The sequence below is a fragment of the Sus scrofa genome, chromosome 9 (genome assembly GCF_000003025.6).
Source record: "Sus scrofa isolate TJ Tabasco breed Duroc chromosome 9, Sscrofa11.1, whole genome shotgun sequence".
NCBI lineage: Eukaryota > Metazoa > Chordata > Mammalia > Artiodactyla > Suidae > Sus > Sus scrofa.
In genome coordinates this window covers 17,002,268-17,017,335 of record NC_010451.4, presented here as the reverse complement: position 1 = coordinate 17,017,335, position 15,068 = coordinate 17,002,268, and the positions used below count along the sequence as shown (strand labels likewise).

The 15,068-nt window shown below is 38.5% G+C and overlaps 1 protein-coding gene across 6 annotated transcripts in view; it reads left to right on the top strand.

Annotated features, from left to right (window-relative positions):
* The window catches only part of PRCP (prolylcarboxypeptidase), a 131,748-nt gene extending 117,111 nt beyond the window's left edge, over window positions 1–14,637 (top strand). For 3 of the 6 annotated variants that reach the window (XM_021062571.1, XM_013979190.2, XM_021062572.1), the window contains 4 exons: window positions 6,164–6,328; window positions 7,323–7,510; window positions 13,887–14,103; window positions 14,209–14,634. In XM_021062571.1, coding sequence (XP_020918230.1) covers window positions 6,164–6,328; window positions 7,323–7,510; window positions 13,887–14,103 — 570 coding nt within the window. In that variant the 3' untranslated portion in view covers window positions 14,209–14,634. Of the gene's footprint in view, window positions 1–6,163; window positions 6,329–7,322; window positions 7,511–13,886 lie in introns of all 6 variants that reach the window. The other 3 variants (XM_013979189.2, XM_021062573.1, XM_021062574.1) reach the window with 3 other exon arrangements.

Here is a 15,068-nt window from a genome sequence, read left to right as displayed (position 1 = left end):
GTGATTATCTGAGTGAGTGTGAGAGGGGTATTGAAGCCTTAGAGAAAGAAAATCTGTTAGAAAAGCTGAATGTATCTGCTTAATCCTTTCTCTAATGTGGATGGACCATACTCTCTGAGAAGAAATTGGTCTTTTTTTTTTTTTTTTTTTTTAACCTATCTTCTTTCCTTTTTCTTTAAAAAATATTTTCTTTACCTTCTTGTTCTTTCTCTTATTCAAATGCTTATCCTCATAGGTAGAGGGACACTAAACAATGCATTATCTTTATTTTTTCTAGTATACATGAGTCAAAGGGCAGAACCTAAATATTTGGGTACAGAGCTGATTAGATTAGTACTAAGGTTAGAATGTTCTACTATCTCCATAATTTCTACTCTTTAAAAAACAGAATTATTAGAATGGTCCTCTTATGGTCTTTTTATGGTTTTCTGAATGTTTCCTGAATTGTTCTAGGAAACATGAAGTGAATTAGAATAGGTCTGTACATTTCTTGAATCTCATTTTACTCTACTTTTACAGTTTGCTTTTTACTATTGCATGATAACAAGTTTCATAATTTTGTATTGCCACATAATTCCTTCTAAGTTTTTACCTAAAGCAAAAAAAACAAAAAATATAATCTAAAAATAAAAATTACTTGTTTACAAAATTAAGCATGATGCTTCAGGTATGTTCAGGTACTGTTTGTGTTGTTATTTGTCTCTTACACTATAACGTCAAAGTTAAGTGTGTGTATGTAGTGTCATGGTGTAGTGGTTACAAATGGAAGCTTCAGAGTGAGTCTGCATTTTTTTGGTTGTTGTTGTTGTTCTTTTTAGGGCTGCATCTGTGGTATATGGAGGTTCTCAGGCTAGGGGTCGATCTGAAATACCAGTTCAGCTACTTCCTAGCTATGTGCTTTGAAGAAGTTTCTTTCTTTCTTTCTTTCTTTTTTTTTTTTTTTTTTTTTGGTGTGTTTATTTAATCTTTTTGTCTTTTCAGGGCCACACCCGTGGCCCTATGGAGGTTCCCAATTAGGGGTCCAATCGGAGCTACAGCTGCCAGCCTACACCACAGCCACAGCACCACAGGATCTGAGCCACGTCTGTGATCTACACCACAGTTCACTGTAGCGCCAAATCCTTAACCCACTGAGCAAGACCGGGGATCGAACTCAGGTCCTCATGGATGCTAGTCGGGTTTCCTATCTGCTGAACCACAATGGGAACTCCTTGAAGAATTTTCTTAACCTCTCTCTGCTTTAGTTTCCTAAAGCACATCTGCAAAATGGGGATAATAATCAATGTAATGCTTATGGGAGTCATTATGGGGATTTAATAGGACTTGGTGTACAATAAACACTAAATGATACTAGTTATATAATAATAACAATAAATATTATTATTGTTATGTGTTATCAAGGAGGCATTGTTATATAGGACTTTGTAGCCAAAGTCTGGGTTCAGAACCTATATTCATGGTTTTTAATATATGTATCTGTAGCCAGACCTCTCTGAGCTTGTTTCCTTCCTTGTGAAATGAAGGTGGTTATTATATGTTTCTTCGTGGGTCATTGTAAGGAAAGCACCTGATCTCAAGGAACAGTTGGTAGTTTTACTGACCGGCTCAGCCCCAGCTGCCTACATATCAGTGGATTTATGGCCCAAGCAGGAATGTTGTACTTTATGGAGAAATTGTTTAGAAGATGCTGTTTGCTAGTGTCAACAAAATAATTAGGGCATATAATACAGGGGCTTACCTACCTCAGTACTGAGTATTTTGGATGGAACTTGATTGGTAGTTTCCTTTTCCTTATCTGATTAGATCATAGCCCCCACATAAATAATCAAGACCAAATGCTTGCTCCATCAGGTAGGTAATATCTGCAAATTAGCAGGCTTTAGCTGAAGTATTTTGAGATTGAACCAAATATGCCGATATCTGTGTTTGACTTATAAACATGGCAATTTCATATGGTTCAACTTAACATTTACATTGGTATTTTGTGCATCCTGTAGATCTTTAATAAAGGTATATGAATAGCTCCTTCTGAATTACTAGTCTTTGAATAAGCATGGAAATAGTACTTAGGTTTTGCCTGCATAAGTATTTTTTTGAAAACTTTATTCCCTCTTTGTTCCCAAAATTCTTAAAGGAATAGAGTCTTCCCTCAGTATCCATGGTATCCGTAGGGGACTGGTTCCAGGAGTCCCTTTGTATACCAAAATCCAGAGATGCTCACGTCTTTTATAGGTTACTACACTCAGTATAGTCAGTGGGCCTCTCTATCTGTGGGTCTCCCATCCATGGATTCAACTAACCTCAGATGGAAATTTCCATCCACAGATGCCAAGCACATAGATACAGAGGACTGATTGTATATTGAAAAAAAATTTGTGTGTAAATAGACCCACTCAGTTCAACCCTGTGTTTTTCAAGTGTCAACTTAAATGCAATAAAAACAATAGAGATATCCAGAGAGTGTGTCTTTTATGTCAGAGGATGATGCTTAGACTCTTAGAATTTTTGAGCTAGAAAAGAACTTTAGGAACACCTAAAGATAAAATTCTCTTAGTAAATCTGCAAATATTTTGCAAACAAATTTAAAGTGGTATCTTTCAGGCCTTCTATTTAGCATATTGGTAAATTATAAATTGGTACTTCCTTTCTATAAAGCAGTTTGACATGATAGAGCAAAAGACTTAAAAATGTTTATTTCCTTCAAACCAGTAATTCCTCTAAAAATTTATCTCAAGAAAACAATTAAGGGCATATATGTATGTGTATACACACATAGGATGTTTATTGTAACCTTACTTGTAATAATAAAAGTTTGGGAGTGACACAGATGGCCAGTTGTAGGGTTTCTTCAGCTATTTCTCAGCTCCCTTTCCTGATTGCTCCCTTCTGAATTTTCTCATGTTGGTCATTGTCCTTAGTAGAATGTAGTGCTCAGAACTGGACCCAGTACTCTAAGGGTGCTCTGACCTCACAGAGGACAGTGGGCCCAGGATTGGCATTTATCTGGCCCAGGAATTACTATCAGCAGAGGCTGAGTTTCTGAGCATGATGTTCTCTCTGTGTAAGTGGGGCTGCCAAAACCCATGTATTGTCAGCCAGTGCCTGTCCCCAGCCATGCTTGTGTCTTTCAAGGGAGTGACAGTAACTGCTGTTTGCAGAGATGGCTATTCATGGGGACTCCTTTTCTTTGCCTGACAGAGGCCCAGTGTTCTAGCTCTGAGAGGGGATCTGATGCCAGCATCTGAGTCACACTCACTTGGTACTGTTCTTTTCCAGAGTTTTAAGCTCCTTGTTGCTGTATATCAGCACCCCCTCTCCCCCTGCCCAGCTTGCATTTTCATCCTGTCTCATCTACCATGCTGCGCTTGAACATAATGCCTTTCTCTGAATTCAGTGGGTCTACTCCAGAGTTCTGTGCTGCATTTTGAAAGAGCTAAGTCCACTGAGAGTGTCCATATGCAGGGTGGAATGCTGATCAATTGTTGGCAGTGGATAGTTTGATAAATTCTATGTTTGTTTCTTTGGTATTTCACATTGACATATTTCTCATGAACATTTTCTGAGAAAATGGCTATGCAGACACTTCTCACACTCAGCATTTCCAAAAACTTATGGAGAAGAATGTACATTCTATCTCATTTTTGCAAAGTCATATCATAGTTCAGCATGTTAAAGGCTCTGAGAAATTCTGACGTTAAGAAAACTGTTCACATTTGCTGCTTTGTTTCCTAAAATTATTTGACTATGAAATCTTCATTCACAAAATAATATTTAACATTTCATAGAAATATTGTTGTGCCAAATATATTTGGAGAAAGGTATTAAAATTTCCTCATAATTCATTTCCTCTGTCTTTTCAAGTTTCCCTTTTTTTCAGGAAGGTGTTGCTGGAAGCTGGTCCTAGGCAGAACTGTGATGAGAAGTTGTCTTTGCTTGTGGCCATTCACCTCCCTTCTCAGTACTTGCCTTACCTGACTAGAAGCATGTCCCTAGGCCAGGCCTGGTTGCTCCTGCTGCTTAGAATCTCTCTCTGAAATGGGATAACTGGACTCTTTCTTTCCTAGCTCCTCCTCCTCTGAACTTGCCTCTTCTTTGTCAAAACTTGCCTTGTTGTATATATCTTTTTCATATGAAATAGAAGGGACAAGATCACTGAATTTATGTCACAGTATTAATAGAGTATGCAAGCTTAATGTATTTTCTTTTTCTTTTTTTCTTTCTTCTTCTTCTTTTTCTTAAATAGCTGCACCTGCAGCATATGGGATTCACAGGCAAGGGGTTGATTCGGAGCCTCAGCTATGACCTATGGCACAGCCACAGCAACACTGGATCCAAGCTGCATCTTGTGGCAATGCCAGATCCTTAACCCATGGAACGAGGCCAGGGATTGAACCTGTATCCTCACAGAGACTTTCTGAATCTGCTGAGCTACAATAGGAACTCCTTAATATATTTTCTTTGCCGTTGGAGGTATTTGCAGTTTTACAAGGGGATACTTCCTAAGCTCTGTAGCATAAAGGATAGAATGTATATTTCACAACCAGAAAGACCTGGGGTTGGAAAAAAAAATCTAGGTTCTACCATTTACTAAGTGGATGACTATGAATAAAATGATAGCCTAAGAATCAGTTTGTTTGTGGGAACTAGCAGACAAAAATATATCTGATGAGACTGTTTGAGGATTAAATATGTAATGGTTGTAAACCTAGTGATCAATAATCAGTTGCTACTCTTGCTATTGTTGCTGTTGTTGATATTCAGCTATGAATCTATTGCCTGTGATTTTTCAAATTTCAAAATTTAAGAGGATTGAAATCTTATGAAGCATCTTTTCCAACCACAGTAGTATGAAACTAGTAATAAATTACATGCGAAAACTGGAAAATTCACAAATATATGGAGATTAAACAACATGCTATTGATCAACCAGTCAGTCGAAGAAGAAATTGAGAGAAATAAAAAATACCTTGAGACAAATGAAAATAGAAATGTAATATTCCAAAATTTATGGGATGCAGTCAAAGAACTTCTGGGAGGGAAATTCATAGTGATAAATGCCTACCTCAAGAAACAAGAAAAGTCTCAAATAACCTAATTTTACACCCAAGGAACTAGAAAAAAAAGAACAAGTGAAGCTCAAAGTTAGTAAAGAAAGAAAATAAAGATTAGAGTAGAAACAAATGAAGTATAGACTGTATACTTAAGCTTTAACATCATTATCTAGAGTTCATTTTTTGTTTATAATTTTTTTAGGATTATGTATACATCCTAAGTGTGCTGTTTGTTGTATAAACAGACCCCTATGAAGAGAAGAAATATTTTCATGTCCTTGAAAGTTCGCTATGCCCCTGACTAGTCAGTCCGGCCTTCACTCTCAATTCCAGAGTGTTACCTGTCATTTTTAGCACTGATTATAGTTGAGCGTTAGGAGGATTACTTGGAAACTGGAGAGGTGCCTGACATGCTTCTTTTCATGCCTTATGCATAGGAGCTTGGTGTAGTTTTTCCAAGAGAAGTTTTGTAAATTTTGCATTTTTATAAAAATATAGCCATTTCTTTAGCAAATGTTTCATTGCCAGATGCCTTGTTAAGTGCTGAGGGAGACATTCTGGAATCAAATGATGGCAGTAGCATTATAGGGGCTCTGATAGAAATAAGCACTGCACACAGTGGAGGTGCAGTAAAGGGAGTGATTTAGTTCTCTCTGAGTTAAGGGCATAGGCAACCACGGCCTCATAGGGGAGGTGGTTCTTGAGCTGTGCTGAGGAAGACAAGTTGGTGTTGGCCAGGCACTAGTGGAGTGGGAGAGTGGGGAAAGGGCATTTTCGTGTGAGCGAAGGCAATGAAGGAAAGAAGTTGATGTGGTAGAAATGGTTTTGCTAGGCTAGAGTGAAGGTTACAAAAGATGAAGCTAGAATGGTAAGTAGGGAGGACTTTGCAAACCATGACTTCAGTTTATTTCTATAGCCTGGGGAGTAATTTTAAAGGTTTATTCATTTATGAAGGTGGCTGTACTCAATAGGTAGACATTGTCAAGCAGAGCAGTTAGATGCTTACAGTTGTTTTATGATCAAATGAAACTTATATTTCTTCTTTGTCTTATTAAACTGTAATTTTATATTTATATTTGACTCTTCTCCCTTTTATTTCTCTGAAATGACAGGTAGTATGCCAGTATTTGAAAAATCCCAATGTATCTGATTCACTGCTAGTGCAGAATATTTTCCAAGCTCTGAATGTATATTATAATTATTCAGGCCAAGCTAGATGCCTGAATATATCGGAGACAGCAACCAGCAGTCTGGGAGCCCTGGGTTGGAGCTATCAAGTAAGTGTGTATAATTTTTCCATGTGGAACTTACTTTTCACTGATATGGTTGTGCTATAGCAGAGAAGTCACAAGATTTTGTCACCTAACCTGGATTCAGATCTGGATCTGTTACCTTATCTTTGAGACCATAATAAGTTTCCTCATTCATTGATTCATTCATTAAATACCAACTTCAGTATTCTGAGTACCTACCACATGCCAGGCACTGTTCTAGGCCCCAAAGACAAAAGATAAATAAGATATGGTATAATCATCAAAATAGCTTGGTGTTAAAGATAGGTAACTAAAATAATATTACAATACAGATCTTTTTTTTTTTTTTTTTTTTTTTTTTTTTGTCTTTTTGCTATTTCTTGGGCCGCTCCCGCGGCATATGGAGGTTCCCAGGCTAGGGGTCTAATCGGAGCCGTAGCCACCGGCCTACGCCAGAGCCACAGCAACGCAGGATCCGAGCCGCGTCTGCAACCTACACCACAGCTCACGGCAACGCCGGACCGTTAACCCACTGAGCAAGGGTAGGGACCGAACGCGCAACCTCATGGTTCCTAGTCGGATTCGTTAACCACTGCGCCACAACGGGAACTCCGACAATACAGATCTTGGTGAATCCTATAAAGGAAGCATTTTATGGACACAGAAAAGAATCATCTAACTTGATTCTGAGTTTCCATTCCTTCATCTATACAATGAGACTAGTAATAATAATGGTAATATTTCCCTCCAGAGTTGTTTTGAGGATTAAGTATGATAATGGATATGAAATAAAGCAGTTTACAAAGAATGCATAGCCCCAACTTCTATGACTTCTAAGCTGAGCCTTTCCAGGAATAATGAGAGGTGATAGGGCATGGATGTAAAGAACAGGAGCCCTGAAGCCAGACTGCCTGAGTTCAAACCCCGGCTTTATTGCTTACAAGCTGTATGACTTTGGATAATTTAACTGTTTGTACCTCATTTTCTCATTGGAGTCTCTCCTGGTTTGCTTTTTCAGGCCTGCACAGAAATGGTTATGCCCTTCTGTTCTAATGGTATTGATGACATGTTTGAACCTAACTCATGGGACTTGAAGGAATTTTCTGATGACTGTTTTAGACAGTGGGGTGTGAGACCAAGGCCCTACTGGATCACTACTGTATATGGAGGCAAAAACATCAGTTCACACACGAACATCATTTTCAGGTGAATTTTTGCTGACACAAAGAAAACTTTGGTTAATGGAGACATTTGTAGCATAGCTGAGAAAAGAGAACCAGGAAAATGCCGCACGGTTAAAACAATGCAGAATACAGCAGTAGTATCTATCATGTTTTTCCACTCCTTGAAAGACAGAAGATGCTGAGAGAGGATGTGATTTTATGCTTTATTACCAGCAGGCTTAAAGCCTTAAAAACAACAGCAGCAAAATTAAAATATATTAAAAAATACTGTCCATGGGAGTTCCCGTTGTGGCTCAGTGGCTTACGAACCTGACCGGTATCCATGAGGTTGCAGGTTTGATTCCTGGTATTGTTGCAAGCTGTAATGGGTTAAGGATCTGGTATTGCTGCCAGCTGTGGTGTAGGTCACAGAGGCAGCTCAGATCCCGTGTTGCTGTGGCTGTGGCCAGCAGCTTCAGCTCCAATTCAACCGCTAGCCCTAGCCTGGAAACTTCCACATGCCACAGGTGCAGCCCTAAAAAAAAAAAAAAAAAAAAAAAAAATACTGTCCAACACAAAGTTAAGCATCATTCGTTGTTCTCAATTTGTCTTACTATTTTTGCTATTGTTATTAATGATAATAAAAAATATCAGTATATATTTAATACTTTGGAAGTGCCCTCTGTTCTGTTCCAGAACTGCCCCTGTATGAGGCACTTTAAATAAATTACTTCATTCATTTCTCACAACAACCCTGGGAAGCAATTGTTATCATCTCTTTTTTTTTTTTTTTTTTTACTGAGGAGGAAAGTGAAGGTCACTGTGTTTAGTCCTTGCCAAAACTCATCCAGCTTTGTTTTAGTTACTAAGTGATAAAGCCAATTTTCAACCTAGGCCTGTCTGACTATAAAACCCACATTTGTACTTCTCTTATATTGCTCCTTTAGATATTTGATATTTGTTCACATCAGAGTTCATCGAATAGACTCTATACTACTTACCCCATAGAGTTGTGATGCTTAAAAGTTACCCAAGTGAAGTACTTGGCTTGGACCTGGCAAATATATATGCTCAAAAAATGTTTATTTAATGAATTAATGGAAGTACACTCTCAGCCTTGCACTTTACCTTCTAGCCAACAGGGGACTTTCTATTTGTCTCTGAATGTCCCTTTCCCTTTGTCTTTTTTACCTTAAGACTCAGGCATCCTTCAAGAAACCTTCCATCATTCCGCCAGGGAGATTACCTTGCTGCTACACTCTCAGCTTCCCTAAGGCCTGTGGTCATCCCTTAGCACTCCGTATGGAAGTTAGCTGTTTGCATGTCTGTCTGCCCCATGAGATTGTAAACTTCTCAGTGACAGAGACTTTGTCTTAATCATCCCTGTGCCTTTAGCACCGACTACAATGACTGGCATGTGATGGATGCCTAGTAAATTTATGTGTTGATGAGGATGAGGAATGATAGAAAGTTCAGGAAGTCTTCAGAGACATGTGAAAATTTAAAGGCAGGACAATATGAAGATGCTGCTTTATCTTTCTGGCAAGTCTACTTTTAAAAAGAAATATTTTCCCATATGCTGCTAGTTGTGACAAATTCAATGTAAAATTTGTTATTTAAAAATTAAAAATTCTACTACTTTTCTGAGGAAAATACATTCCTAAAGTAAAGGAGCAGCCTTAGGTGGCTCTAATTCTGTCTTAGTAGCTACCAGCTAGAAAACATTTCTGGTTGGTGAATAAGAAACTCTCCCCAAAACCATGAGGAAATTGTTCTTTATGTTCATGCTTCTCTCCTTAAGTCACCTCACACAAATCCAACCGTGACTGCTTTTCTGGTTGGAAAATTCAGTTTGTTTTTAGTTCTTAGATTGGAGATTTGCCAGTTAAGAGCTTGGGCTTTGAAGCCAGGGAGATCTGGGTGCCATTCTGCTTCTTTACTGAATTAGCTCATGGCCTCAGGCAAATTGCCAATTAATATAAGTTAGAAATAATGAGTACCTGACAGGGTTACTTTGAGAAATAGATTATCACAGAAGTGAGCACGGTGGAGGCAGAGATTTTGTCTATTCACGGTTGAATTGCCTGTGTCCAGTCAGTCCCTGATGTCTAGTAGTCACTCAGCAAGCATGCTGAATGAATGAGGACTTAATGGTAGCTCTTAATAATTCCACTTCACAGATTTTCTTATTCCAAATGGTTTTGTGGGAAGGATTTATTTTCCCCCCAAACCTCAGTTGGTAAGAAATTATCTTACCAATGGTCATTTTCAGTTATTTAAATACATTTGAAAAAGGAGTTCCTGAGAACCTGGTTAGTTTAACATCATTTCTCAGGCAAATTAATTGTCCCCAGCAATTAAGTAAAGCTCACTGTTGGGAATTTTATCCAGGCATCTAGAGTCTCTCATGAGAGCCAGTGTTTTTTCTCCTGTAAATTTCCCAGTGACTAGTTTAGCTTTCACATATCTAGGACCAAGAAATTCAAGTCCATGTGCATCTTAGGTCTCTCAGCAACTCTAAACACTGTTGCTAAGCCACTAGGCTGATTCGGATGACCTTTTAAATCAAATGCAGTTTGCTTATTATGTAGCTGTTGGGATAGTTTTTTGTTTTGCAAATAATGGAGAGTTTCCTATCTGGGTTGGTTCTGCCAAATTGGAATAATGATAAAGGCCATTTGTTAACTTAAAAGAATCCAACCCCTTGTATAGTTTACTTTAAAAATTTATCTGATAGTTGAAAACTAAGGATCCTATTTTGCATATGAGTTTTCTCTTGTTTTTAACAAAATCAAAAAAAGTACATTTTTGGGGTGTTTTTTTCCCCCCAAAGAGTGATGTTGTTAAGTTGTAATTGAATTAATTTTTTTAAAGAAAAATCTAGTAAAAAGTAAGGTGAGGATAGAACAGGGATTTTGAACTTGTATTTTGAACAGATATATAGTTAATGTACCTACATGCTTATTTCTCTTTTAATTTGTACATTTATCTAGAAAATTGATTTCATTTTCTGACTGAAAATTTCTGATCAAATTTCTGTGAGAAGTGTTGTCACAATCCCTTTTCATGATTCATTTACTTTTCAAAAGTACTAACACTTCTCATGCTTATAGAATATGATAATAATTATAGGAATACTGTACATCATGTAGTATTTTATAGATTATACCTTACTTCCACATATGTTATTCAACTTGGGCCTCACAGTATCCTAAAAAAATTTTTTTTAGTAATACGTATGGGAATTGAGGTTCAGAGGGGTCACATGACTCAAAGTCATGTGGCTTACTAGGATATAAAACTTCTATCTGCCAATTTAGCTCATTGTTCTTGCCAATATTACACATAGCTGAAGGTCAGTCTCTATGTTTGTATGAATCACTTATGTGAACTTTGCTTTCCCATGTAAAATGTACTGAAGTGATTTACGTGTTCCTGAACTTGCATGCATATACTTACATATTTATTTATTTATTTATTTTTGCTTTTTAGGGCCGCACCTGCAGCACATGGAGGTTCCCAGGCTAGGGTCTAATCGGATCTACAACTGCTGGCCTGTATCACAGCCATGGCAACACTGGATGTGAGCTGTGTCTGTGACCTATACCACAGCTTACGGCAATGCTGAATCCTTAACCCACTGAGGGAGGCCAGGGATCGAACCTGTGTCCTCATGGATGCTAGTCAGAATCGTTTCTGCTGCACCATGATGAGAACTCTGACTTAGAGATTTTTTTTCATGTAGGGCATCTGATAAAAGTCTTCAGATAGATACTTTTACATTCTTTTTTCATTCATTCAATAACTTTATGTGGCTCCTATTTTGTCCAGGCACTATAATAAAATAGACAAAAATCCCTGCCCTTGGGGAGTTCTAGTTTGAGAGGTAGGTAATAAACAAGATAGCACCTATAAATAAGTTAGAAGGAGATAAGTGCTAAGGGGAAAAAGTAAACCAAGGAAGAAGGCTGTGAAATGTTGGTGGGAAGCAGAGATGAGTTTATAATGAATTTAAAGTTTTAGATGACGTGACTAAGAAAGACCTTACCAAAGGGTCTCTCTCTTTTTTTTTTTTTTTTTTTGTCTTTTTAGGGCCACACCCTTGGCATATGGAAGTTCCCAGGCTAGGGGTCCAATTGGAGCTCTAGCTGCAGCCTATGCCACAGCCACAGCATTGCCAGATCTGAGCTGTGTCTGTGACCTGCACAGCTCACGGTAACACCGGATCCTCAACCCACTGAGCAAGTCCAAGGATTGAACCTATGTCCTCCTGGATACTAGTTGGATTCGTTTCTGCTGTGCCACAATGGGACCTCCCACCAAAGGGTGACTTTTGAATAGTGATCTAGAGGAAGGAGCTAGCCAGCCATGAGTTTGGTGGGGTAAGAATGCACTGAACAAGAGAGGTAAACAAGGGCAAAGGCCTTGAGAGATAAATGTCCTGGCATGTTCTCTTCCAGGTACAGTGAAAAGTCAGTGTAGCTGGAGCAGAGTTAATGAGGTCTAGAGAGAGTAGCAGGAGGTGAAATCAGAGAGGCAGCAGAGGGCCAAGATCATGGAGAGACTTGTAGGTCCTACATGTTTGTCCTTTACTCTGAATGAAATGGGAAAACTTGACGTGTTTGAGCGAAGGAGTGACATAATCTGATTCAGGTTTCAAAGAGGATCAGACTGGCTGCTCTATTGATGTTAGATGGTAGGGAGACAAGAGTAGCTATTCAGGCTAGAGAAAATGGTGACTTAGACCAGAGCAGTGGCAGTGGAGGTGGTGAGAAGTGTTCAAATTCTGGATATATTCGGATGTATAGCTGACAGGATTTGTCAACAGATTAGATATGAAAGAGGGAGATTAAAGAGTAAGAGACTTGGGGCCTACCAGCTAGAAGGATAGAGTTGCCATTAACAGAGAATGGGAAGATAGTGGGCAGGGCTGTTTGGGAGTTGGGGAGTATCAAAAGCTCTGTTTTGGACCTGAAAGTTTGAGATGTCTAATTAGACCTCCATGAAAAATGTCAAGTATACGGTTGAGCTTTGGTTCTGAAGTTTAGGGGAGAGGTCCTGGCTGGAGATATTATTTGATAGTCATCTATCTATAGCTTGTACTTATCCATGAGAGAGTTAAAAAAAATGATTATGCTAATTATGGAAATAATTTCATATATCTGATAATGTGATCTTGAAGATTTGTAATTTCAGGCTTTGTGACCATATCAGCAAAATGGAATGTGTATTGTGCCAGAACATTAAAATATTCTGTAAATGATTTCCAGTGATACATAGATAAAGATATATATACCAAGAAGTGCTGTACAGGGCAAAGTCACCTAATACCTATCATGAGTCAGGTACTTAAATCCAAGTGTTTCAACCCCTTTTTATCCTGAGGAATCTAAACTTCCAAGAGATTAGGAAGATGAGAGGCAGAACTGGGACTGGAACCCAGGTATGTCTGATCCCAAAGTTTGTGCTCTTCTTACTCTGCACCAAACAAGCCAAGAAGAATATGTTCTGTTTATTTCCAACAGCAATCATGTGTCCATGAAATGCAATGTAGTATAAAGTGAACATTGGAATAGGGTTACAAGACCTGAGTTTGTATTTCAGAGGCTTGATTTGAGTAAGGCTTCTGACTTCTCTAGGCATTAGTTTTCTCATCTATAAAAGAGTTATAATTAAACTTAACCTCACACAATTGCTGTAATGGTCAAATGCAAAAGGCTTTGTGAACTCTAAATCAGTCTGTGCATGTGTGGAGTTGATAGTACTAGGCAAAAATTTGATTCACAACAGCATCAGTAAGTTAATGCTAAGACAGTTCATTGGGGAAAGAATAGGTTTTTTTTTTTTTTTTTTTTTTTTTTTCCAAGAAACAATGCTGGGAAAACTGGATATTCTCATACAAAAGACTGAAGCTGAATCTCTATTTCATACTATACAAAAACAATGAACTCAAATCAAATTATTTAATTGATAATCCAGTTTAAAAATGAGCAAGGATATGAATAGACATTTTCAAAAAAGATATGCAAGTGGCCAATCAGCACATGAAAAAAATGCTCAGTACTCTCAGTCATTTGGGAAATGCATATCAGAATCACAGTGAGGAGTTCCCTTTGTGGCTCAGCGGTTAATGAACCCTATTAGGATTCATGAAGATGCGGGTTTGATCCCTGGTCTCCCTCAGTGGGTTAAGGATCTGGCATTGCCTTGAGCTGTGGTGTAGGTTGCAGACTCAGCTCAAATCCCGCATTGCTGTGGCTGTGGCGTTTGGAAGTTCCTCAGATCAAATCCCTGGGTTATAAGCTTATAATTTTAGATGTTATGCATATAATAGTTTGCTCCTATCTTACCTGGGTGTAGATATGAGAAACTAACCGTCTTTCTTTTTTTTTTTTTTTTTTTCCTTTCCCTCACTTTAGCAATGGTGAACTAGACCCCTGGTCAGGAGGTGGTGTAACCAAGAATGTTACAGACACCTTAGTTGCGATTGTCATCCCAAAGGGAGCCCATCATCTAGATCTCCGAGCCAACACTGCCTTTGATCCCACCACTGTGCTCTTAGCCCGCTCCTTGGAAGTCAGATATATGAAGCAGTGGATCAAAGATTTCTATGCCAGTCTGAGAAGGAAGCATTGAGTAACTTTTGATCATTTTCAGTTTCTTCCTTTAAGTTCATTCTACCCCCCATGTCCACTCATTTTGGTTTTTTATGTCTAATTACTTTCCCTTGTTTATCATTAGATTTGGTGTGGCGAAGGTTGGGATAGAAGAGAACATCATGGTGGTGGTAGCAGCCATCCCCTAACCTGAGTCCTTGCCGTCTTTGTGCCACCCCCAGGAAGAATTTCTCCATGACAGCTTTCCCACACCATCAGTGGCCTTCATAACTGGAGCAGAGCATTGACTGCCTTTCACAAGAGGGAGAGTCACTTCCTTTGTTTCTCTGAAAGCAGGGATTTCTCTTGGTTTTGAAGTTGAAGTCTCTTTGGCTCATTTGTCCCTCCCCCTCCTGTATCCTCCAAAAGGAAAAGCAGAAGATGGATAAAAATGAAGTAATTGCAGCTGGTAGGAAGGATTTCGATGCCAAGCCAGGAAATGGGGGCCGTTTCTTTTGTGCTTCATTTAATGACTTTGAACTGTGCTGTAAATAAAGAATAAGGCTGGACCGTATACCTGTGTGTTGCTTCTGACGCTCACTCCAGCTGTTGGGAATGCTGTGTGTACTGGGCTTGGCTGTTTTTGGAAAGTCCTTTAATTTTCTCTCTTCTATTTGGCAGCTTTTCTTAGTTCTGGGATATTTGCCATTATGGTACTGCCAGTAAGAAATCTGGCCTTTTTTCTCCCCCATTCCTCTTTGTTTCTAAGGTCAGTCTTGTGGTAATTTGGTTATATTTTGCCAGTTCAGGAAAATGACTCTGTTTTCCTTTTCTTTTTGCATCTGAACAAGCTTTTATATTCTCTTGTCACTGATGATACTTTCATAAGAAGCCTTTAAAAGTTGATGATTCAGCTGTTCAGAAGGTAGAAGGTAATGTTCAGCATTTTGTTTTTTAAATTTTATTTTCTCGTGGTTGTTACTGCTGTCCTTAAAGCTACAAGTG